The sequence below is a fragment of the Loxodonta africana genome, chromosome 7 (assembly GCF_030014295.1).
Source record: "Loxodonta africana isolate mLoxAfr1 chromosome 7, mLoxAfr1.hap2, whole genome shotgun sequence".
Classification (NCBI taxonomy): Eukaryota; Metazoa; Chordata; class Mammalia; order Proboscidea; family Elephantidae; genus Loxodonta; species Loxodonta africana.
This window is the reverse complement of record NC_087348.1, coordinates 62,145,834-62,172,794: the sequence shown is the minus strand read 5'-3', so window position 1 is coordinate 62,172,794 and position 26,961 is coordinate 62,145,834. Positions and strand designations below refer to the sequence as shown.

General features: G+C 40.6%; 1 protein-coding gene across 1 annotated transcript in view; it reads left to right on the top strand.

Moving 5' to 3' along the window:
• The window catches only part of NELL1 (neural EGFL like 1), a 299,325-nt gene that overhangs the window by 177,209 nt on the left and 95,155 nt on the right, over nucleotides 1-26,961 (top strand). The window contains exon 3 of the mRNA XM_010592184.3: nucleotides 14,690-14,815. Coding sequence (XP_010590486.2) covers nucleotides 14,690-14,815 — 126 coding nt within the window. The remainder of the gene's footprint in view (nucleotides 1-14,689; nucleotides 14,816-26,961) is intronic.

Genomic DNA, 26,961 nt, shown 5'->3' with positions numbered 1-26,961 from the left:
GCAACCTGACAAGAATGACTGCTTTTGAGGCAAAACAGTGAGAAGCAGCAGCTGAAGACATTTACAGAGGGCTGAGACACCGTGTGAGGGGCTTTCATGAGGGTTATGCCTGCTGGTCACTGAATCTTTACAACAACCCCGGGTTTCTCAGTTGTGGAAACCCAGGATCAGAAACATTAGGTAACTTCCTCAGAGGAGCACCAATAGGTAGCAAAGCTACGATTTGAACTGAGATCTGTCACTTTTTTTTTTTTCCCTGTCCTACTATGTGACATTCCACTGCTCAGGTGCTTACCTGTTTTCTTATTCCCTGAGAAGGGAGAAATATAAGCCTGGCATTGTTCTCTTTTTTCCTCTTTCTCCCAACCCAGGCCTGTATTATACACCCTATCAGCCCCGTTTCATTTTCTTTTACATATTGGGCTTCCAAGTAAGATATTATTTAAAGGGGCCAGTTCAGTACATCACCCCACTAAGGAGCCTTTCGAAGTCTTTGGGTGGTACAAACAGTTAATGCACTCAGCTACTAACCAAAAGGTTAGAGATTTGAGTCTTCCCTGAAGAAAGGCCTGGTAGTCTACTTCCAAAAAAAAAAAAAAAAACCATGGAAAACCCTATGGAGCATAGTTCTATTCTGACACATATGGGGTCACCATGAGTGGGAAATGACAACAACTGGATTTGGTATGGAATCTTTTAGACTTTGTTTTACTTATGACTCTCCCATGAAGTTGTGATACTATAGACACACTGTATATCTGTTTATGTACTGTGGCCCTTTGTAGAGCCACAGATCATTATAATACCTAAGATTTCTTGTCCTATCCCCAAACCTGTTTTTCACCCTCTTGGGGGGTGTTTTCACTTGGATTGAGAGTGCATGATATAGAGTTTAGCAGTACTGCTTTGGGAGTGAGGTCTGCCTGTGTTTGAGTTCTAGCTCTGCCCCTTAACACCTGTGTGACATTGGGCAAGTTGTTTGATCTCTCCTGGCCTCAATTTCCTCATCTATAGACTTAGGATGACCCCCCTGCAAAAAAGAAAATTAAAAAAAGTATCTACACCAAAGGGTTATTATGAGGATTCAATGAGTTAATATATGTAAGATAGTACTTATCACTTAGTAAGTGCTATACAAATGTTAATATTATAATTTTTAAAAGGGCTCTTTCATTTAAAAAATAGTTTAAAATCTATGGGCAGTATGTACTTAGTTTCTTCCGTTTCCCACCTTTTAGATGTATGGATTAAGATGTGTATAGATTAAGCTACTTCATTGTGTTTTCAGAGAAAAATAGATGAGTCTTTTTTTCTTTTTTAACTTTTTTAATTCCTCCCTGTCCATTTATTTATGTATTTTCTCAACAACCATATTGCATAGGTTGTTGTAACGTGCCGTCAAGTCAGTTCTGACTCATAGCAACTGTATGGACAACAGAACAAAACACTGTCCGATCCTGTGCCATCCTCATAATTATTGCTATGTTTGAGCAACAGGTGTTGCAGGCACTGTGTCAATCCATCTCATTGAGGGTTTTCCTCTTTTTAGCTGTCCCTCTACTCTGCCAAGCATGATGTCCTTCTCTAGGGACTAGTCTCTCCCGGTAACATGTCCAAAGTATGTGAGATGAAGTATCGCCATCCAAGCTTCCAAGGAGCCTTCTGGTCATACTTCTTCCAAGGCAGATTTGTTTGTTCTGGCAATCCATGGTATATTCAATATTCTTCATTGCATAGCAGTATAGACTTTATGCTCTCTAATTTTTTTTTTTAAAGGCCAGATTAAACATTTTATGATTTTCATATTAGGGTACATGGATTCAGTCAGATATGGAAGAATTTGGAATTGGAAAAAATGTTGATTGCAGTTCAAGAAGCTTCTTTCAGCTAAGGAATCTGTCTGCATGGGAACACACACAGACAAGTAGCTCTCCTTTCTGAGTTCATTCAGCTGGTCTTCGTTTATTATACAGGGGATGGAAGATAGGGAATGGTCTATATCAAACCCAGGCTGTGTTCATTAACTACCTGCTCATAGGTCTAATTTTTTTTCATAGGTCTAAAGGCTCCTGTTTGTTTGTGTTATTCAGAGTCTGGTGTTTAATCACTGGCTAATTTGTGCTGTAGTAAATTGGATCTAAACCTCTAGCACGAAATCATTTATTTTTAAAAGACTATATCCTGTGTACTTTATTTTGACTGCCTGGGGAGAGGTGAATGAATAATTTGACCAAGTTACACAGAGAATTCCTATTAACAGAAGAAGGCAGATATTTTTACTGAAAAGGGGAATCATAAGGTGGCCTTGTAGAGAGGCAGAATAGAGTAGATGCCAGGGGCTCAAATTCCCTGAGATCACATTCCAGCTGATTAATCTCTAAATGCCTCCATAACGTAATGACATTAACAGTACCTACCTATAGGGTACTTGTGCGGATGAAATGAATTAATATATTCAAAGTGCTTAGAACTATGCTTGGTACAAGGTAGTGATCAATAAATGCTTTTATTATAATGAATAATCAACAAATAACTCATTGCCGTTGAGTTGATAGAAACTCATAACAACCCTATAGGACAGACTAGAACTGTCCCATGGGGTTTCCGAGGAGCAGCTGGTGGATTTGAACTGCTGACCTTTTGGTTAAAAGCTGTAGCGCTTAACCATCGTGCCACCAGGGCTCCATTATAATGAAGAGTTGCAACCAAAGATAAAAGATAAAGAGGCTATTGGTGGCTTCACAAGTGGTCATCTGCTTTTCCATCTCATTCATTTTCAGCTTTGTAAGGCCAAAGAGTAGCTGCATGATGCAATCAAAGTGTTAAGGGAAGGCCATCCAAATTTTATGAAGGTGTCTTTCTTGCCTTCTCAAGACTCAGAACAAATATCTTTGGTGTGACTTCTTCTCCAAACCCCTTTGTTGGAATTAGCCACTTTCCCTAGTATGGGAGTCCCTGGGTGGTATAGATATTCTCAGCTGCTAACCAAAAGGCTGGTGATTTGAGTCCCCCTAGAGGTGCCTTGGAAGAAAGGCCTGGTGATCTACTTCTGAAAAGTAGCCACTGAAAACCCTATGGAGCACAGTGCTACTCTGACACATATGGGGTCACTATGAGTTGGAGTGAACTTGATGGCAGCTAGTCCCTAGCAGAACTTAGATTGTGCCTCCATGGCTCATGCTTACATGTCTGCCTGTCTGCTGGGTTAGCGCAGGTTCTGTAAGGGCAGGGACATGTCCAGTTGGCCTTTGGAACCTTTAATGCCTAGAGAATTCAACAGTCAATCAGTCCTTCTTGAATTTTCTTTCACATTTGTAGGGAAGGCAAGAGACCACAGAAGCTTCTACATTTCCAGGGTGTTCTTTGATTAGCCCAGCTGACTCACAACATATGAGGAAACCTTGGAGCTTTTTGGAAGCACTTATTGGTTTTGTTTGTATCATCTGCTGAAGTAGAGTTTAGACACTGAACGATTAAGATTGGTCAGGGCACAGCCTGAGGCCAAGATGGAATCACTCAGTATGTTTCTTTCTTGTGGACACTTAGCATCCGTTTATAGTCACACTGAAAGGTCGGTCAGAAATGCCAGGCTGGGAATAAGGTCATGGGGCGGGGGGGTGCGGGTATCTTAGGGTGCTTTTCCAGTGTTGGCTGGGAATTGGTATACTGTGATTCTCAGTGGTACAAAGAGAGATGTTACTCTATGACAGTGCTTGAATCTGAAATTGAGCAGTGAAAAAAATCTTAGCATGAACTTACAAATACCTGACATAGCTATATGTGGAAAAAACATGAAAAACGTCAGAAATCCAACAATCCGTCTCGTTCCTTAGGGTGTAGTTAACCCTTTAGTATGCATGGGATGGCCAAAAGGGCATTTGAATTTTCAATTTGCAAATATTTAATCTGGCAGGCAACAAGTTTCTTTGACACATATCTTAGAAGATGGATGTAAAAATCTATTTCACTAGGCAACTGAGAAACTGGAAGAAAATCTAGGCATCTCCTTTGCTTGTCTTATTTACTGTTTTTTCTCCTTTTTTCCTTTCTCCTTTCATTTTGCCTCCTTTCTTGATCCTTCTCCCCCCCCCCCTTCTTTTCTTCCTTTCTTTTTTCTCTTTCTCTCTCTTAGCCCTCTAAATCTCCTTGTGATAATATGCTTTAAGGCACGGATGTCCATGGGTTGAATCTGGTAGGCAGATGTGTGTTGCCTGGTTCAAATTTTTGGGAAAAAAAAATGAAGTGAATGTTTAAAAAGCCAATTTTAAATTAATGCTAAGATTTCCAAGTTGCTTAGAAAGAAAACAGATCTAGCCCACATGAGAGTCAGTATTACAGGGGAAAGAGCATAGACTCTGAAGCCATGCTGCCTGAGGTCATATCCCGGCAGTGCTGCCCTCTACCTGTGTGGCTTTTGTCAACTTACTGTACCTTTCTATGCCTCTAATTCCTCATCTGTAAAGTGAAGATAATGATAATATGTATCTCATAGAGTTGTGAATATTAAATTAGTTAGTACATGTAAAGCACTTAAAATTTCCCTAGCATAGAGTAAGAGCTATATAAGTGATGGCTATTATTACTTTAAAAAAAAACCCCAGTGCCCTCGAGTCGATTCCGACTCATAGTTATTACTTTATCATGGCAATATTTGGCTAGAGCACCTCTTAACCACAGTCCTCGCCTTTCCTATTGTCTTTCCATTTATTATTGATCTTGCACTGGGTTTGTTCCCTTATAAGAGAGAACCATTTCTTTATTTTCTTAAGTAGGAAAATGACAGTAAGAGAAAGAAAGAACGAGAGCACATGCAGGCATTTGGCTTATATTCCTGCCTTCTCTCAGCATTTGGGTTTTTTCCCTTGGTTTAGGAAGAAAGGAGCCCTGGTGGTGCAGTGGTTAAGAGCTCAGCTGCTAACCAAAAGGTCGGCAGTTTGAACCCGCCAGCCGCTTCTTGGAAACCCTATGGGCCAGCTCTACTCTGTCCTATAGGGTCACTATGAATCGGAATTGACTTGACAGCAACAGATTTTAGGTTTGGAAGAAAAGGGAAATTATAGAAAAGCATGAAACTTTGGGTAAAACACTGATTCCAGACTTAGAAGACCTTGATTCCATTCCCAACTCAATGATTATCAGTGTATCTTTGGATACATCAAAATCCCTCACTGGGCCTCTATTTCCTGACCTGAAAACGGGGGGAATAATTCACATCTTGTCTGCCTCACTGGATTTTTATAAGTTCACATCAGAGATCATATAGGCTCCCACTTTGAAAAATGTCCAGTATGACGCAGATGGAACACACACATAGGCTCAGACACTGTGCTAAGTATTTTACATGTGTACCTGATACCAGCCCAGGGGGAGGTTGAGAATAATGAGGTGAGATGCACACGGTGGTTGGCACAGAGCAGGGGATCAATAAATACTCATTTTCTTTTCCCTTTCTATTTCCTTTTTAAATCTGCATCATTTTTTAATTTTTATTTTGCTTTAAGTGAAAGTTTGCAAATCAAGTCAGCCTCTCATACAAAAATTTATATACACCTTGCTATTTTATATACTTGTAATTGCACTCCCCCTAATGAGACAGCACATTCCTTGCCTCCACTCTCTCTTTTCGTGTCCATTCTGCCAGCTTCTAACCCCCTCTGCCCTCTCATCTCCCCTCCAGACAGGAGATGCCCACGTAGTCTCATGTGTCTGCTTGATCCAAGCAGCACATTCTTCAAAAGTGTCATTTTCTATCCCATTGTCCAGTCCAATCCCTGTCTGAAGAGTTGGCTTTGGGAATGGTTCCTGTCTTAGGCTAACAGAAGGTCTGGGGACCATGACCTCCGGGGTCCTTCTAATCTCAGTCAGACCATTAAGTCTGGTCTTTATATAAGAATTTGGGGTGTGGATCCCACTGCTCTCCTGCTTGCTCAGGGGTTCTCTGTTGTCATCCCTGTCAGGGCAATCATCAGTTGTAACTGGTCACCATCTAGTTCTTCTGGTCTCAGGCTGTTGTAGTCTCTGGCTTATGTGGCCCTTTCTGTCTCTTGGGCTCATAATTACCTTGTGTCTTTGGTATTCTTCATTATCCTTTGGTCCAGGTAGGTTGAGACCAATCGATGCATCTTAGATGGCCACTTGCTAGCATTTAAGATCCCGGATGCCACTCTCCAAAGTGGGATGCGGAATGATTTCTTAATGATTTTATTATGCCAATTGACTTAGATGTCCCCTGAAACCATGGTCCCCAAACCCCCACCCCTGCTACACTGACCTTCGAAGCGCTCAGTTTATTCAGGAAACTTCTTTGCTTTTGGTTTAGTCCAGTTGTGCAGACCTCTCCTGTATGTGTGTCTTCCCCTTCACCTAAAGTAGTTTTTATCTACTATCTAATTAGTGAAAACCCCTCTCCCTCCCTTCCTCCCTCCCTCCCCCTTTGTAACCATCAAAGAGTTTAAGCCTACGTCTTCGTTAGTATGAAAATAACTTCTTTATTTTCCCCTAGGGTTCTGTCCAGCCCTCTGTGGGTTGCTATTTTCTAGGAAACACTTAGAGAAAAAATCTGGGTAGAGCATACCATTCTTTGCATCTGCTTCCACCTTTGCTACCCAGACCCTGTACAGATCGTCTCCGACTTACAGTGTATTTGAGTTATGACAAAGCGCACATACCACCATCTTTTTGTACATCTTATCGTTAGTAATATGTACTAAATTCAGTGTCACGGTGGGTAATTTGCTGATGTTATCATTCTCAGATGTTCACTCACAGATGTTCGATGTTATGATTTACTGTTCAAAACACTGCTGTAAAGCAGACTTTGAAAACTGAAAAAAAAAAAAAAAAGGTATTCGACTTACATCAGAACTGACTTACCATGGAGTTATTGGAACGGAACTCCATCTTAAGGTCAGGGACTACCTGCACTCTAATTTAATGATGACAATACTGGTCTCAGGTCTGTGGTTGCCAGGAACCGTCTTATGTAGATGGAGGCTGGTGATTTGTGGAGAATCCTTATGCCATGCCAAGTTTCATTTTAAAGTCCATAAGTATACCTTTTAAAAATGAAAATAAACTATATCAACATCCTGTGGAGGGACATAAATCACGTATTTTTATCACCTCAAAAGATCACCAGAAGATGAGCTCTAATATTTCAAAGGCAACAAGCAATCTATACGAATGAATGGTAGTTTGAGCCCCATTTACCTGAGCTGATATAGACCGCAGTAGGGTTTATAGATATTTCTCTAGCACTTTTAAATAAAAAATCAAGGCCTTTGTGTCACTAGTGTCTGATCCTATTGGAGGTTTGTGACAGTCTTAAGCAACCTGCATCAGAGGCGCTATTAAGCTAGGGGTTCCAGCTGAGAGCAGAATGCTGCTGCTGGTTTTGGAGCCCTTGGTCACTGGAGCCTAAAGTGAAAAAGTGTTGGCATTTGATTTAAAGGAGCCAAGAAAGCAGTGATGCATGGGGCAGCATTACTATTATAACAGAGAATGTAATACCAGAACAAATGTCATGAACGACATTGTACACGGCACAGAATTTGGAGATCGACGGCACTGGGGGTATAGCTAATGTAGTCATAGGATCGAAGCGTTATTGAGTGCTTGAACTGACACAGTGAAAACAGTGCCAACTTTGGAGTTAAACTGCCTGTATTCAAACCCGGGCTCTTAACGCTTATTGGCTTTGCGCTTTGGTCAAATGATCTAATCTCTGAGCCTCAGTTTCCTTGTCATGACATGGGCATTCCTACCTCCTAGAAGAGTCGAGAGGAATAAACTAGACAATGCTACATATAGCATACCTAGCTTAGTGTCTGATGTGTAGAAATAACATATATTGAGTATTTACCAGGTTCAGGGGGCTGTTCCTACTTTTACCCTAAGAGGTATATAGTATTAGCCTCTTCTTCATCTTCATATCTTCTGTGCCTAAGAATGTGCTTCTTTAATCTACCATCTACTCATCCTCCCAGTAGATGCCTGGTCACCTGTGATTTTTCCTTTAAAGGCTTTATGGACAGATTCAGACCTTCAGCTTGAGCCTTTACTTGAGTTTCTTCAAGTCTACCTTGTAGGGTCGGCCTCAGGGTCAGCCTCCTCTTGGCTCCAGACAGTTGAATGAATTTCTCACTGGGAGAGACCAGCTTTAGTCTGTAGAGATCTGCTTTGGCCACGGCACCATTCCCACCTGGGCAAAGGCCAGACCTGCATTCAGGCCTCCAGTTAGAATCCATGCTGCTTTGGGCCCATTCATTTTGTCTCTCTGTGTCTCAGTTCATTCATTGGGGAGTTTTATTTTTTTTATTTACTTTTGGTTGCTATTTGTTACCTTCCAGGCCTTTCATCTGTGAACAAAAAGCGGTGTTTGTCCTAGGCACCTTTTAAAAATCTCAGATGTTCGCTATTTCTCAAGATTGTTTTCTCAGGATATCCTAGCTCTCTGCAGATGCTAATTCTGTTTTGATTCTCTTTATAATCAGATTTGCTATTGAAGCACTCTTGAGTCCTATTGAAACTGTCTGCGGGGTTGTGTGTTTCACTGAGAATGGAGAGGCAATTTTTCTTTTGGCAAATGTGTTGCCGTGCCACCCCTCATCCCCATCCTGAATCCCTGGCAGATGCCAATTCCTTCCTTTCTTCTGTTGTCTTGTTGCAAGGTCCCTAGCTGAATGACTTTAGACAGTTTTCCTTTCTTTCTCCCCTCCCCACCATTTCTATGACAAGATAGTTTTTATGTCTTTTGGCTGCATGATGAAGGATAAGCAACAAAGATAAGGTTGTGACAGTTTAATTTTCCGATACGTTTGTCTACTTGTCTGCTTTATTTTGACCTTGTCTTTTTCCTGGAGGGGTACTAGGAAATTATTAAATATTCAAAAGCTAAAATTACCAATGCTATTAACCAAAACCAAAATCTACTCAAAGACATGTCAACAGGGCAGCAGGGATGTATGGCCTTGGATTCCCAGGTGATTCAGAGAAGAGTAAAAAAAAAGGGTTAGCTAAATCTGTGTGAGGATTTCTCAGTGGGATTTTCTAGCCATCCCTTGTCTGGTTTTTGAAAACGTTTTTATGCCGGTTCTTAGAATTCTACAAATAAGGAGATGGCTTGGCTGGTTTGAATCAAAATTAGCTTGTTACAGCCAAGTAACTCCTTCACATCTAGATGAGGCAGAGGCCTCTCAGCAGTTTTCCGGTGGCCTAAGGGAAATGAGCCAGGAGTTTCCCTCTGGAAGGAGTCGACAGTGTCCTGACAGGGAAACATTCATCGTAGTCAGCACCGTGGTTGGCAGTTGTGGTCCAAGGGCTGAAGATTGAATTGCCTTGAAGGCAAGTCCTGAATAGTTTCTCATCTTAAAGAATGGCTGGACATCCCAGCAGAGTGAGAAGGAGATATCTCTGTGGGTAAAATACCAATGTGATTTAGCCTTCAGCTTGCTCTGTGCTAATCCATTCTCTTCACTGCAGCCAGAGTGATATTTTTAAAACAGAAACTGGATTGTGTCACTACCCTGATTAAAGTCCACACTCCTTCACGTGGCCTACAAGGCCCAGCAGGATCTGACCTGAGTTTATCTTTCCAGTTACATTTCAAATGGGTGAAGCTCCTTTCCTGTATCCAAGTCTTCTCAAGCATTCTCCTCTGGTGCCCTTTAGCTGTTTCAGTTCTATTTCAAGTTTCAGATGAAGCATTACTTCCACAAAGAACTCTTCTCTAACCCTCTCAGATTAGGTCAAATCACCCTGTTAAAGGTTTCATTTCCTTGGTAGAACTTATTACAGATTTCATTCAGTGTCTATGGTCCTTGCCAGGCTATAAGGCCCATGATGGTATTTTGTTTATCACTCTACCTCAGAGCTTAGTAGAGGGTTTTTGTCCTTCGAATGTGCATAACTGACCGATTCTCTCTCACTAACTTTACAGAGATGAAAAGTTTAGCCTCTGTAGTTTTCCTTCTCTCTGTTCTCTACCTGGTGAATTTCTATTCATCTTTCAAGTTGAAGCTTAATAGTCTCCTTCTTTGAGATGCCTTTCATAGTTGCCGCTGTACTAGTCAGGATAGGCTCGGTAGCTTAAAATAACAATGGCATATTTCTTACTCCTGCAACTTGTTCATCATGAGTTGGCTGATGATCTCTCCCTCACTCAGGAAGTCAGGCTGATAGAATCTCTACCTTCATGCTTCCGTGATTTCCAAGGTAGGAGAGAAAAGAATGGAAGGAATTGGATACTGACTCTTAATCTTTCCACCCAGAAGTGATGCGCTTCATTTCAGGTTTCATGCTCAGGTCATGTAGTCATGGTTAATTTCAAAGGAGTTGGAGAAGTACAATCCTATCATGTGCCCAGAAAGAGGAAAATTGGTAAATTTAGATGAACACACTAATGTCAACCAACCACTCCAATACCTGGCTACTCCTTTTATTCCCAGCCTTCACTTTCAATGATCTATTCTTCCACCCTCTGATAGTCATGCCAAAGACCTTCTAATACAAAATAACTCAATCACCTCCCAAATCTCATTGGCAAGCATACCACTCTCTGACTGCATCTCCTAGCCTTCCAGCTCACGTACTCTAGTACTCTCACTATGATAATTTCTTGCCTCCATCAAGATTCCTGCTGCAGCTTGAATTCCCCAGGAATCGAACTCTGAGATGGAGACGGGAATGCAGGAAGTTTATTAAGGAGCTCTGTAGTGAATGGGAGTCCCTGAGTGATGCAAATGGTTAATGTGCTTAGCTACTAACAGAAAGGTTGTAAGTTTGAGTCTACCCAAAGCTTTCTGAGAAGAGAGGCCTGGTGATCTACTTCTGAAAAGTCAGCCATTGAAAACCCTAGGGAGCACAGTTGTACTCTGACGTACATGGGGTCGTCATGAGTCAGAATTGACTGGTTGGGAATTACTTGGTTATAGAGATGAGTACCTGTGGGGGAAGGAAAGGAAGCAGGATTAGACAAAGTGAGTGCTCTGAACCTGAGCCAGTCCTTTAGAATTATCCAGAGTTGGGATAATGGAGAACTAGTCTTTATTTCAGGTTACCCTCAGGATAGGGTTTGACTGTGGAGGAGGCAGCTTTCTTCAGCCAGGGGCAATTTCCCTGGAGGGCTGACAGCTGAAGGCTGAGAGCAGGCAATACTCCCAGCAGCTAGGGAAATACGTTCTTTAGTTTTGAAGGGAGTCAAACAAAAAAGCCAAACCTGTTGCTGTTGAGTCAATTCTGACTCATAGTGACCCTATAGACTATTTAATACTCTTTAACACTATGTAATGTCTCCTTTCTCCTTAAGCCTTCAGTACTTCTTCCTCCTCTGACTTCTCAGCTGTCACCATCTTCTGTCATTTCTCCGAGAAATAAAAACAAGCAGAGGACAATTACCTCATCTTCCCATCACCAAATATGCCAAGCTAACTGTATCTCTTCTCATATATTTGTTGTAAAGTTGACTTGTTCCACTTGTGTACGGGAATTCAACTCCTCTTGCCTTCTTCAAGATTTTGATCCTGCAATTTTATTCTTTCTTCTACATTATCAATTTTCTTCACTCTTATTGAATCATTCCCAAGAGCATACAAGCATGCTGTAATATTCCCCATCTTTAAATAGGACTCTCTCTTGACAAGTCTTCCTAACTCTACCATACCATTTCTTCTTCTCTTTATGGCAAAATATCTCAGAAGAAATGTCTTAATTCTTATTTTTCTGCCTCTCCTTCCTCTGCTCGCATTTTATCTTTAATCAACTCCAGTCAGGCATTTGCCCCCACTAATCTACCAAGTCTACTTTTGTCAGGTCAAGGTTAACAGCGAACTCCTTCCTACCAAATACAACAAGTTAGTGCTCAGCCTTCATCTTACTCAACTTCACAGTTGCAAGTAGCAAAATTAATCATTCTTCCTTTCCTGAAACACTTTTCCAGTTCATTTTCATGATATCACCCTCCCGTGAAGCAAAATGCTTAAATAATGTTGGAAAACTTCTTGTTAAAGAATTCTAATGCCCTGACTTCAAGAGGGATTCAAGCTACATCTAATGCTCATGTGCAGTTACCATCTGTCTTAGTCATCTAGTGCTGCCATAACAGGAATACCACAAGTGGGTGGCTTGAACAAAGAGAAATTTATTTTCTCACAGTCCAGTAAGCTAGAAGTCCAAATTGAGGGTGTCAGCTCCAGGGGAAGGCTTTCTCTCTCTGTTGACTCTGTAGGAAGGTCCTTGTCCTCAATCTTGCCCTGGTCAAGGAACTTCTCAGGCGCAGGGACCCCGTGTCCAAAGGATGCGCTCTGCTCCTGGTGCTGCTTTCTTGGTGGTATGAAGTCCCCACCTCTCTGCTTGCTTCCCTTTCCTTTTATCTCTTGAGAGATAAAAGGTGGTGCAGGCCACACCCCAGGGAAACTCCCTTTACACTGGCTCAGGGAGGGGACCTGAGTGAGGGTGGTGTTACAATCCCACCCTAATCCTCTCAACATAAAATTGCAATCACAAAATGGAGGACATCCTCACAATACTGGGAATCATGGCCTAACCAAGTTGACACATATTTTTGGGGGGATACAGTTCAATCCATGACAACATCTTATCTAAAATTCCTGAGAGAATTGCCTCTACATCTCAGCATGATATGGTCTTATCAAATAGTTATTAAATTCCCATTGTCTGTTTTTATTGTACATTGTCTGGGATCATTTTTGGAGGCACACAGTATTGTATGGCTAGACCATTTTGTTGATTACCTTAGCAACTTCACTAACTTCTGGCATTTTGATGTTATATCATAGTTCTGGGAACCTTGCTAACTGTGGCCCTCCCTCTAGGATCTTAGTTATTCCATAATAACTTTTTATTTATAGACTGACAGATCTTTAGCACTGAAAAGAACCTGATGTATTTCAGAATGTTTTACTAGGAAATAAACTAACTGTTATAAAAATGAGGCAAAGATGGCCTCTATGTATTGGCCCCAGGTTGTTTACTCCTTTATAGCAAATGGAGGCCTATTAGCCCAAAAAAGCCTGCCGGTGCCAAACTAAACAGTTTTTTAGCCACTTAGAGACTGCCTACTTTACATATCCTTCAAAACTGTGCCCAACATCTGTGAGCCATATACAACATAAAACCTAGTAGTTATAAGGACACTTCGCTTCGTCTGTCCTTTGGAGCTCTTTGACCCAGAGACTCTCCACGTTGCTGCAGAAAGACATTGCATAGAGACACAGTGCTCACCACTTTCTTCTCTTTCCCAGAATTTTCCAAGCCTTCTTCCCCTTTGGTGGAAGACCTCCTACTGTGCATCAGCCCCAATGAATGGCTTGTGGTGCAATGGTACTATGTCTTGGTTATATCTTTTCCCATGGTCAGTCCTGAATTTCCTCAAACTCACTACACCAGCTTACTGTTACTTTTAAAATAAACGGATCCATGAGTTTTCCAGTGACTCAGTGTAGTCTTTTTTTATCCTTAGAAACTCTTTGTTTCTGAAAAGTATTAGGACTTCAGTGATTATCATAGTGGGAACACTGTATTTGACTAATTACCATTTTCAAGGTACTTTCATGAAGTGGGTGAGAGATTGACTTCTGAGTTCAAATCCTGCATCTAGCATGTTCTAACTGAACAACTGTGCCAGATATTAAACTCTAACCTCAATTTCCTAGATTTTAAAAAGGGGGTAGTGATTAGACCTTGTTTATGGAATTGTATGAGTTTAAAATTAGATAATGCAGATGAAGACATAAAGCATTAGGTTCAGAACTGAGCCTTAAAAAAACTGGTGAAGCTACTGGGACTCAGAGTGGTTATATATGCAGATCATAGGCTAGTAACTGGCAGAACCAGAATTAGAAATCACGTTTTCTATCTTGAATTCCTATGCTGTGCTTATCTTCCTCCCTCTCCCTAACCATTACACTTAAGCAGTCTGAGTAAAACAAACTTAAAGCCATTTCTGAAGATACAACCCCCAGAAAAGACCAAACTCTGTACTTGAAGTCATAGGTTAATTTAATCCTTATCGTGAACTTGTTTGAGAAAGCAGGCGATGCAGTAACCTCCCTCTCCAATAAAGTGATATCCTTCACTGAAACAGCCGATTATTCTGTCACATGAGATGAATTCCTAGATCAAAGGATGAAAAACATTAATTTCCATCAGACAATAGCACTGTATTTACAGTACAACGTGGGAGAAACTGACTGCACCATCATTTTGTAGCAGATGGATTAAAGGATGTCTTAGTAAAGACACATGAGCAGAGAGGGGCTGGATTCCCTTGATCTCTCTGATAAAAGTTGCACCATGTATAGTGGACACCCAATAAATACTAATTGATATCAACCCAGTTGACATGGAACTCCTTGAAACTCCTTGATTTTGGACACTTAAAGAGAGCAACCCTCTTGGAGAGAGAAATTATAATGGTAGATTTAATCCTCATCCTTCTTGATTCTTAACTGTTACGTCCTACCAGGCATTTTTTTGTAGACATACTTGAAGCTCAGGATGGGATCTAATGTACCAGTTAAATTTGCGCTTAAGCTTCTGTGTTTAATGCATTTTTTCCTTTTCTCTCGGCTTCAGTAGGCATTTGCCTTTTCTAATTTTGTTGCCAAATGATTACTTTCTGGTTGTTCAGTCACTTCCCTGACTGTGATGCTGCTGCTTTTTTCTCCCTCAGATATTGATGAGTGTGCGGCGAAGATGCATTACTGTCATGCCAATACTGTGTGTGTCAACCTGCCTGGGCTGTATCGCTGTGACTGTGTCCCGGGCTACATTCGTGTGGATGACTTCTCTTGCACAGGTGAGCATGTGGAAGCAGTGGTGTCTTTCTAATTCGCTCTTTCTGCGTACCGTATCTGTGATGTTTACGTGCAGCGCCTAGCGCACAGTGGGTTATTTTTACCTGAATAATTCTTCTGATACATTGTTTCACTTTCACCTTTTGAGAAAAAATAATAATAAAAGAAATTTTATCTGTATAATTTTCTCCCACTCCCAGTGTTTCTGAATCTGTGTATGTGCATGCATGGGTGTGTGTTTTGAAATTGAAATCCCAGTTGCCTCTAGTAACACAGAGATTTAAAGTGTTAGTTCCCAAAATAGAAGAATATCCACCTGTTTTCCTTCTATCCTGATGAAATGTTTTTGCGTACAAGAAAATGTCCTTTTTTCTCATTGGGAGAGACAGGATTTAACTTAAAGGGGTGACCGGAGTACTTGGTAAGTTGAGATTGGACATATAGGAGCCAGTGAAGAATATTTTGATTTCTATATACTTATTGTCAATCTTCTCTGTCTTTTTCTTAATATCACTGGACTAATCACAGCAAACTGGGACTCCGGGGGCTGTGGCCAGTGTCTCCGTGTGAGCAGTGCTGGCTTTGTGGGGCATAAGGTTTGGGGTCCCCATATACTTTCAGTCACACACAGAGACATGAGAAGTGCATTGGTTAACTGTGGTAGAAAATTCCAGGTCTTCCTTCTCTTGGATCAAATCCATTTAAATAACCAATCTGAAACTTGCAAAAATAAATAAATAAAAGGAAGTACATTGAATGTAAGATTTTAATCATGTTGTACCTTTCCCTAACACTTTTTGGTCTGTCCTAAGACATTGGCATATAAAAATGAAATTCTCTACTCAGAGTATGATGCCACTCTTTTCTCAATATATTTCATCCTGAATGACCTTTTTAGAAGTGAAAGAAGTTGCATATTGTTGTTAGTTGTTGTCAAATTAATTCACACTCATGGAGACCCCATGTGTACAGAATAGAACTGCTTGCTCCATAGGGTTTTCAAGGCTGTGATCTTTCAGAAACACATCACCAGTACTATCTTCCCAGGTGCTTCTGAGTGGGTTCGAACCATCAACCTTTTGACTAGTAGTCTAGCACTTACCCATTTTTAGCACCCTGAACTCCTTGGGAAACATGTAGTATGTCCAGATACCTTCATTGTTGTGTATTTATAAGCAATGGGTTATTCTTTAGCAGGAAACCCTGGTGGCGTGGTGCTTAAGTGCTACGGCTGCTAACCAAAGGGTCAGCTGTTCGAATCCGCCAGGCGCTCCTTGGAAACTCTATGGGGCAGTTCTACTCTGTCCTATAGGGTCGCTATGAGTCAGAATAGACTCGACGGCACTGGGTTTGGTTTGGTGTTTTTATTCTTTAGCTATGGTGCTAGAAATTTCAGATCGATAACAGTTTTCTGAGGGCCACGGAAGGCCAAACCTCATTTATCCATCTTTTTCATATTACAATTAAAATTCCTAGGGAAACAAGATAGACATTACAGAAACATAGCATTCTGAGACCTAAATATTTTAAGGAGACAAAACTCTTTCAGCGCTGTAAACAAAAGTAGTCCAAGAAAACTGACATTATAGTTGGGTATTACCCTGTTCTTAATAGTAAATCCTGGCCTTGACTTAATATAACCCTAAGATTACAAGGAGCCAGTGAATATCTTCTAGAACACAGGGGCACCACACCATGTGACACAATAAGCCTTAATTAAGGCCCTGCTTTGTCAAAGACATTGTTGAAGTTACATCCACTCTTATTTCTTCACTGAGGAAGGAAGGCCAAAGCCGGTGCTTGTTGAGTGCCTGTTACGGACAGGTGCTCTGCCAGGTGGTTTATACATGGAACACAGTGGAAAATATATTAAGAACTAGGCTCAGAATTCCTTTTAGAAAGTAATCTGTCTTGTTTGGATTAAAAGGTGAAGGTGTAGGCACCCAAGCATGCCTCCCCTTCCAAAGAAAACCCAACCAGTTGCCATTGAGTCTATTCTAACTCATGTTGGCCGCATGTATGTCAAAGTAGAACGTGCTTCTTAGGATTTTCAATGCTTGATTTTTTTTTGGAACTAGATTCCCAGACCTTCTTCTGAGGTGCCCCTGGGTGGACTTGAACCTCTTATCTTTCAGTTAGCAGCTGAGCGCGTTCACCATTTGTAGCACCCAGGGAGACCCTCCCCCTCCAAAAACAAATTGCAAAAAAAAAAAAAAAAAAAAAGCTATATACACACATTTTTTTGTTTCTCTGTGTGTGTGTGTGTGTACACGTGCATGTATGTAGTTTGCCTGAGAGGGAAGAGAAATGTTAGAAAGAATAAAAGAGAGAAAAATGGGGAGAGGAGAGAGGAACAAGAAAGCTGGGCACTGTAGTGGGCAGAGGGCCAGTAAAAACTACGCAGTGATCCAACAGAGGGTAGCTGAAAGGATTTTTAAAGATAGAAATATTTAATGTGAGGTTTTATGCTGTTTTGCTATGAGCTGGAAATCCTCTGCTTGACCCTCAAAACTTCAGTAAAGTCTACTCCACCCTGAATGCTACATGAGATCTTCTGCTCCCCCAGGGCAACCCCTGCCCTGCCCCCCCCGACCCCCGCCATAGAATGCAGGTCAATGTGGTAAACTACACAGATGGCACCTGTAGATATAGGGCCCTGGGACCTCAGAGGCAGAGGTGACCGCTGGAAGCTAACCATTCCTGCCCCTCAACACACACTTGTACATCATCCTCACCACTGCTGCAGAAATCTTGATGACGGCTTTGGACTTCCATAGGTTATAGAATTTGGGTAAGATCTTTTTCTTTAAAAAAGCCTTCCATTGATCCCAGATTTCCTTCTACCTACTACACCATTTCTCTGCTTCCCTTCACAACAAAACTTCCTAATTTAATTGCCTGTGGTTATTTTGTTCGTGTATCATCCTTACATACCCTCGCCAAGCACTGCTGTGGGGTTTCTGTTCTTACCATTCACCAAGACAATATCTGTCAAGGTCAGTAATGATCTCCATTTTGCCAAATCCCATGTTCATATCACATGATCTCTCAGCAGCATCTAACAGAGCTGTCCACCCTTCCTCTTTGAGACACTTTCTTTTCTCGGCTTTTGTGATATTCCGTTTTCTTCTATATCACTGGCCACTCCTGCCCAGAGTCCCTAGCTGTTCTTCCTCCTCTGCTGATACTTAAAGGTTGGAGTGCCCTAAAGTTCTGCCCTGGACCCTCTTCTGTTTAACTATATATTCTTTTTAGATGTCTTCATTCAATCTTATGACTTTTACAGCATCAATATGTCAGTGACTGCTAAATTTATGTATCTCCAGTTCCAATCTTTCTCTTGAGCTTTCTCCTCTTATATTCAACTTGACATCTACACGTAGATGTTTCATAGGCATTTCATACTTAACATGTATAAGACAAAACTCTTAATTTCCTTTCACTTACGTAAACCTCCTCTTCTAATTTTCCCCGTTTCAGAAACCACACATAGGCTCCTTGGAAGAAAGACCTGGCGATTTGCTTCCAAAAGGCCACAGTCATTGAAAACCCTAAGGAGTGCAGTTCTACTCTGCAACACATGAAGTCACCATGAGTCAAAATTGACTCTATGGCAACTGTTTTTTTTTTTTTAATTAAGTACCATGATGTTGGAAGCATAAGCAAAATGCAATAAGAAGAAAGATCCTTGATTGCCAGGATGGAGTATTTCGAAGGTTTTTTGCCAGCCAGGGAGAACTACTGGAATTTACCAAGGCTTGTGAGCATGAAGAAACCCTGGTGGCATAGTGGTTAAGTGCTACGGCTGCTAACCAAAAGGTTGGCAGTTCGGATCCACCAGGTGCTCCTTGGAAACTATATGGGGCAGTTCTCCTCTGACCTATAGGGTTGCTGTGAGTTGGAATCGACTGTATGGCAATGGGTTGGTTGGTTAGTTGTTAGCATGACAGTGGTTGGATTGGGTTAGTATTTTACAGTGGGGGTATGGATTGGACAGAGGTGAACTAGGAGGCAAGCATTCTCCCTGGAGGTCATTTCTCTTCCTGGTCAATTTCAAGGACCTCCTTTAGATATTCTCATAATAGGCTTGAGCCTCTGGAACCCTGACATTTACCTTGGTGTCCTGAAAATAAGCCTGTGAGGCCAAATGTGATCTTTACTCTGTCAACTAGAGCAGTTCCCACCTTTAATCTCTGCTTTTTCTTTCTCATCACAGAAGACCACCTCCCCCAAGGTGATTGATAAATACTGTGTATAATAGATGTCTGCCATTGTAAGGTGTCTTTTCAGATGTTTCGTTTTCAGAAGACAGCTTACTGGGAGAAATTGACAGGCCTAAAGACATCCTTTGTTTGCCCTGAGTCCCTGATACAACATTTCTTATTTATTGACATTCCTTATTTTCAAAGATCATTCTAGTCTCTCTCACAATCAATTTGTACCTGCCACTGTTAAAAATGGTTTTTCTAGTATGTCAAGGTCATTTCTTTCTTTTTTTTTTTCCTTCTTTCTTTTGCTATAGTGTGTCATTTAGCCTGACATTAACTTTTTAGAAGTAGTAGTCATACTGAAAAATTTGTTTTGACCAAAATTAATGAGCCTAGAGTTAAAGAAGATATATCAGGTTTAGTGATCCATTGATTTATTAAATGACTGACTTATTCATTCATTCATACATCAAATATACAATTAGTGTCCTTCAGGAGTGTTAGGAAATATGGCTGCTGAGATGAGCAAATACTACAGTTCTGTGCCCAGGGAGTTCATGGTTAATGATACACCATCTCGAAATGGGAAAACTCAAGTGTTTGTTCACTAGTACGCAAGCTCCAGCATTTGCCAAATTGATCTGTCATCAAAGTTATAGCGGAGTTTTGATAAGCGTTGTGTATCTAACCCCATGTAGTGGTTGCTCCCTGACAGGTTCCAAAGGAGGGTCACTAAAATAGCCTCGGCCCCCAAGAACAGCCCTTTCAGAAGACTGCGCCTGAGACAGTAGATGCTAAGCATGATACTGGAGGGAAAGGCAATGTGGCCAAAACAGAAAATAAACTGTAGCCCTTACCCATTTTTTCCCCCTTGTTAAACATAAGAAAAAAAAAAAAATCATGTCTCAGGAGATAAGAAAACTCAGAAGGTTCAACATTGAGAGTGATTATCTAGAACTTAAAAGTGTGCTAAAACTTAACTGTTCCCCTTTGGAGGGCTTCTCTGTCATGACCATGGATTAAACGAGAGTCCCTATTTTTTTCTAGAAGAATTCGCCTCGACCTTTGAAAAGGTGGAATCTGTAACATTAGACCTTTAACACTGGGGGAGTTTTGGGCCTTGAAATTTTGTATGAGTCTCAATCACTTTCTTGTGTAAGAGGTCCTTAGAATTGCTCTGGCTCTTTTATGAATTTTGAAATTTTTTTGAGAGGTGATTTTTTTCTCCCCAATACTTTTGATTTTTGGAATAGTGAGCCTGCTTGATTTATTGGTCTTTGAGTTTCATTTATCTCCAGTTAATTTCCCCATGTTTAGGCCGTTTGATAAGATGTTATCATTAGATACGCAGGGAGCTTTAAAGTAGGGTATTTGTGATTTACAACAAACACATGCAGCAGTAAGACAGGTACTTGATGGTAATGGCTAAGCATTCATTTTCATGCCAAAAACTTCTCATGAAGGTAAGAAATGAAAGGAACAAGTAAGATAACAAATATCCCTTGTGATTTCCATTACCTTGCTAAAAGGATTTTTATTTTCTTGATATGGGCATGGAGGAAACCTTGAAGGAAGTATAGATTTGCAGTTCACTGAACAAGCTTAGTTAGAGAGTTAGATATAATAGTCTGTTCATTTAACAGCTTAAATTAAGTGCTCTATAATGAAAAGAGGTTAAGCAACGGTTTAAATGCCTTAGGAGTAAAAGTAAGCTGTTAGAAATTTTAGACTAGCTTTCTGGAAAATACTCCCCCCCGCCCAAAGTTGATGAAACAGAACATTCTCAGATATAAGATACCTAATACATTCTCATTGAGCAGAGCCATATAAAATAGAGTTAAAACAGAACACTCTCCAACTTTATAGAAATAGGCAGTAAATTATCCACGGGCTATTCTTATCTTTCGAAGACCATGTATGTGAAAAACAAATGCACGTGCTTGCTTTTGAACACCCTCATCCTTGTTTACTTTGGCTGGCTGACAGCATCAGGAGACTAGTTACCAGTCCCTCTACTCTACAGCCCCAGAAGAGGGGATACAGCTGTAAGAATGAAACTCAGGTAATGGGACTGTAGACTAATTTGGTTTTAGTGAAAGATGCTTTAGCAAATGCTTTAGCATGTAGAACTACTTTGTATTTATTAAAGATACCAGAAACCGTTTATTGATTAATTTTTCTTGCTATTAATTTTTGATATCGTTCAATAGAACAAGAAAAGTCAAAGTAAGACATGCCTCTTTAGAAATTTCAAATCTGCTTAAAGTTCTGATGTTATGAGATATATATATATATATTTTATTGTTGTTTTCATTGCTTTGGCTGGTTATTTCTCTTTATTTTCTTGTTTAAATAGTTGGTTAGGTCTGAGTTTTTCTGTTTTGTTTTTAATATACATATTTTTTTTGGTCTCAGGGGAAGCGTGTGACTGTACCAAAATCAGAATTTCTAAATCCTTGTCCTTGAGGGCAGAGATTCAGCCCTGACCTTGGGTTAGAGTCAATTGGGATGTTTTGTAAAAAAAAAATGCTTGGGACCTATCCCTAGAGATTTTAGTTTTCGTTTGCTCTAGGATTGGGCCTGAAATTTGCTGCTTTTATTTAAATGTCCGAGTGATTCTAATAAGCAATGAAGGTTGAGAGCCACTGCTTTTACAGAACAGAGAGGGCTGGAGAGAATATTTGAGGGAGAAGGATTGTATACTAGAAAAGGATTCCCTTGAGTGACAGTGGGTGACATGGGGCTGGGGAGGTAATGAAAGCAGAGACTCGCATGGTCCATGGAGAAAGGGCCCTGCCTCCGAGGCAGCACTTCTAGAATGTGTCAGATTCTGGAGAGAGACCATCTGTGGGGTGTGCCTCAGAAGACGCCTCACAGGGAGATCTGAATCTTCACCTGTGACATGGTTACTGCTGTGTCTCAAAGTCCTGGCAATCCATGTGGCAACTCCATGGTGACCTGTGTGGTTCATGGGCCCATGACGAGACTATTCTCTTTTTACCAATGTCTTGGCCACTTGGAATCCCCTGGAGCCATGACAGAGTCTGAAATAAACGGGGAACCCTCAAAATACGTAAGGTGACATTTCTACTACCTCACTACTCCCAGAAAAGTAGGAGCTCAGAGTCATTCATTAAGTAAAATTGAAGAAATTACAGACAGATACATTACTTGCACATATGAGTTTATGACTGGGCTTTTCGACCCATACACATGAAAAAAACAAAGATAGCAAACGGAGAAGACAGAAGAGTGGTAAGAGACCCTTCTAAACAGCAGTTGTGGAATGAAAACTCATAGAAAGTTTACTTTTCCAGGTTAATTTTAGTTTTCTATATATAGTCATAGAAAAGGAGCCCTGGTGGCGCAGTGGTTAAAGCACTTGGCTGCTAACCAAAAGGTCTGCAGTTTGAATCCATCAGCTGCTCTGTGGGGAAAGATGTGGCAGTCTGTTTCCATAAAAATTTACAGCCTGGGAAACCCTATGGGGGCAGGTCTGCTCTGTCCTGTAGGGTTGCTGTGAGTCAGAATTGACTCCATGGCACTGGATTTGGTTTTTGGTTAGTCATGGAAAAGCCAAAGACCAAATATTTATTGCATTTAGGAACAGTAGTGTTAAGATAATGCTAAGGCTTATTAAAACCAGCAAATATGTCTTCAAGAGGATATCGAAAGGCATTTTCCTTGAGGTTTCAGAATGAAAATAACCCTAAAGGACTTGTCCAGTGTTTTGCTCATTTGTTGGGCTTAAGTGGGAGTTCCTATTTATTCCAACACATATTGTAAAGGGCTGCTGCAGACAAACCAGGATAAACAGTGGAACATGCCCCCGGAGTTTTATGCCCAAACCTATTAAGTACTGTGTTGCCCTTGAACCAAATTCATCATAAAAGGCTTGCTAATGTTTCTGTACACTCTTTTGTTGGAATTGTGCATTCAGAATCACAATTAAGCTATGACATAAAGAAGGAGTTTGATTAAGAATGCTTTAGCAATTGCAACATTGTTGAAGCTAGGCTTGCCGCCCACTTATATACGCCTTCACATCACACAATGAGTGGACATTATGCTTTAAGAACCTAGAGTTCCATCTGAAATTTCCATCTTAAAGACCTGGTAAATACATATGTATAGTTATTTTCATACCTTTCTAACATACAATGAAGGGGCCTTTGACCTTTGTTTCCCTTCTCCAAGATAATTGAGTATATAGACTAGTCTTGGGCCAACAGGACAGCTCTAGTCTCATGTTTAAAGTCAATTGCATAATTTCTACTGGCTGTAAGCTTTGGCTGTGCTACTTGTTTACTCTATGAACTAGAAAGGCATTTTAATTCTTGGCTTCTTCATCGGTATCCCCTGTACATCCTCACATAGTTGTTACAAGGATAAAGTGAGACAGTTTATGTGTATCAGTTCAGAGGTTTTCAGCTGCAAGAATCAGAAAACTGACTCAACTGGCTTAAATGATAAATTTATTCTTCCATAACAGAAAGTCAAGAGGGACAGTGTTTGCAGATGTAGTTAATTCAGCTGTTCCATGCTATCAGTGACAGATTTTTTTTCCATCTTTTCACTTTGTTCTTTTTAGCACGATGGTTTTGAAAATTGATCTAGATCCTCTCAAGGCCTCTCAATGGCTGGAATAATTCCATGTATAACATCCTCAGTTAATCTTGTCTCCAGGTCAGAAGGGAAAAAAGGATTTTCTACCTGTTGTCCTTTTTTAAGACCAAAGATGACTTTATCAAAAGCCCTATCACAACAGATTTGTTTTCATGTCTCATTGGCCAACATTGTTTAACATACCTATTTCTAAAATGTGTTGTGGAAAGACAAATAGAATTACCTTGAATTAAGATTGGTTGGTCACCTGGGCTGGGACAGGTCTCACTCTCCTTTATAGTACTTGAATAGATTAAAAAAAAAAAAAAAAAGCTTACAGCTAAATAAAGTTTGGGTTCCACTGTCAAAGAATGAGGCACTGCGTGTGTGTGGGGGGGGTAGGGGTCGGCGGGGTGGGTATGGTATACCAACAGCATCTATTAGAGTAGATTTTAAAGCTTTAAAAACATTTTTTCAAGTTTAGGAGTAATCGAGAAAAGCAAATTAAACATGGCAATTAGATACCAATTATTCTAAATTTGTGTATGTATCTATCTGTGTAGCTATATATATTTACATATATGCCAATCACTCATTCTGGAGATGGTTCAGAAAATAGGCACACCTATACAGTGCTGATGGGAATATAAATTGATACAGCCTTTCTCGAGGGTAATTTGCCAATGTGTAGCAAAATGCTAAGAGAGATTTATTTATAGCAATTTATTCTAAGGACATAACCAGTCACATGCGTTATTTATGTAAGAAAATTTTCATTTTGGCCATTTATTTCATTTGTTTTTTTAGAAGAAAAAAACAAACAAAACTTGAAGCAGCCTAAATATGAATGGATAGAGGTTTGATCAAACAAATTATAATATATCCATACAGTAGAATATAATGCAACTATGAAAAGAATGCTTAGAAGACTATTCAGTGTTCAATGTCAATAAAAAAATTCTCACTATATAGTATAATGAGGAAATTGAAACCAGTATGTACACTATTTTTCCAATTAAAGTAAATAAAATTATGTATGGACACATATACACACGCACACACACACACGCACACAAACTTACGTGCATTTGCTGACACAGACACATAGACACACAGGCAGGGACTATCCCCCCAAATAAACAGATAATGGAAGGTATTTTCTTTTTCTTTACCCTTTTATATATTTTCCAAATTTTTAATGAAATGCAATACAATATGATGAATCTGCATTACATTTTGTTATCAGAAAAGTGTTATTAAAATATCAGAAAGCATAACAAGGCAGGCAAAAGGGACATTGGGTTTTTTCCCCAAAGGCTCTTAAGTATGATCCCACTAAATTCAGATGTTTAAAAAGTATTTATGACTTGGTTTAATGCTAACTCCTTTCGTCCTTGGCGACATAGAGTATGGGTCTGGATTAAAGAGATCAAAAGCAGTGGCTTTGCTTCATCATGTTCTTGGGGTATTTGAATGGCCAACATGACGGTTGAGGAACATTACGGATTATGACACTGTTACCTTCCTTTGGGCATTGTAGAGAGTGAGCCAATATCTAGGCCCTACCTGCCTGATCTTTCATAAGCCCTTTTGGCAGTGTTTACAGAATCAAGGCAGTTAGTTGGTCCAGATTTTTTCTGAACTGGGTCCAAGACAAGGAGGGGGAGTCTCCAGGGGAGACGGAAAAGACCCAGGCTTTACATAGCAATGCAACCATTGGATGAGAATCAGGTAACAGATTCTAGTCCTGTCCCTGCCACCAGCCTGCTGAATGAATGACGCCAAGTCAATATTTTTCTTTGGATTTTGAAAGATTAAAGTTTAACTAGCTAGTTTTCCAACTATGATCCATGGAGCCTGTGGAATCATGGGATATCAAGAAGGTGCCTCTGGGACCGACCCCAAATGCAAAGAGAGAGTATGTGGGACAGGAGAGATTGAGGGAGCAGAACTTTGCTACCCTACTTCAGCTTTGCCAAGAAGGGCTGGGATTCCAAATAAGGTTTCTTTTGAAAAGAGTTCAGCTGCTTAAAAAGAAAGAAAGATAACTTTGCAAACTACTACTTTTCTAATTCCGTGATTCTGTAAGACATGGTTTCTGACGTCCAGGAGATTATGGTCTCATTGGGGGCTATAAAATTTACATTTTAGGAGAATGATTTAATTGGGCATGCAACCGAGTGCTAGATTGTGAAGTATGGACAGTAAATGCTACGGGAAAGAGCGTCAGTGCTGGGACAAAAAAGAGCATTAATCGCTGTCTGGTAAAGAGAATGTTTTCTACCGCAGAATGTCTGCCTGAAGGGGTTTGAGTTGGTGTTCCTTAGGAGGTGGCTGGTGTTTTAGAAAGAGATCCATCCTGGTGTTCATTGATCTAAAATATGACTTACCGGTGACCTGTGTAGCAGTGGAAAGAACAGAAGGCTCGTAGTGTGGCAGGCTAGGTTCCTGCCCCAATTCTGGCATTTATTGGCAGTGTGACCTTGAATTAAGTTCAGGGAAATGAGCATACCTTCCTTCCAGAATTTTATGAGGAGTAAATGAGACAGTATTTGTAAAGTGTTTGGAAGAGGGTGTTTTGTTGTTAGCTGCCCTCAAGTAAGCTCCCAACTCATGATGACACTATGCGCAATGGAGTGAAATGCCGCCCTGTCCTGCGCCATCCCCAAGATCAGTTACAGATCAGATTGTTCTGAACCGTAGGGTTTTCACTGGCTTATTTTCAGAAGTAGATCACCAGGCCTTTTTCCTTAGCCTGTGTTAGGCTGGAAGCTCTGCTGAATCCTGTTCAGCATCATAGCAACACACAAGCCTCCATGGACAGACAGATGATGGAGGAGAGCATAGCACAGAGTGAATGCTCAATAAATGTTAGCTCTTTCAATCTCTTTTACAGGTGAGGAGTCTAACCTGAGGCATAGGGAGGTTAAGGAACTTGTCCAAGGCCAAGGGTAGACAATGGAGGAGCTGAATAGGAATGCAGGCCCTCTAACTCCAGGGATTCACCATGACCATTGTGCAACCTTCCTCAGAACTCTTTTGAAGATGCTCGTAAAGTGCTAATGTAAGGTTTGTTATGCAGGTGCTCAGTAAACAGTAGTCATTACTAAAATGGCAGAAAGATCCTGGGTCTTGGGGCCAAGGGAATCCATATTTAACCCATAGCTCTGCCACTTATAAACTTTGGGACCTTGAGCAGATTGCTAAAGTGCTCTAATCCTCAGTTTATAACACCAAGAGAGAAGGTTGGCTTTTAAAGGTCAAACATATGAAAGAGCCCAGACTGCCTCTTAGAAGGTACTCAGTGTTTAAGTCCTAAGACCTGTTTGGAGTAC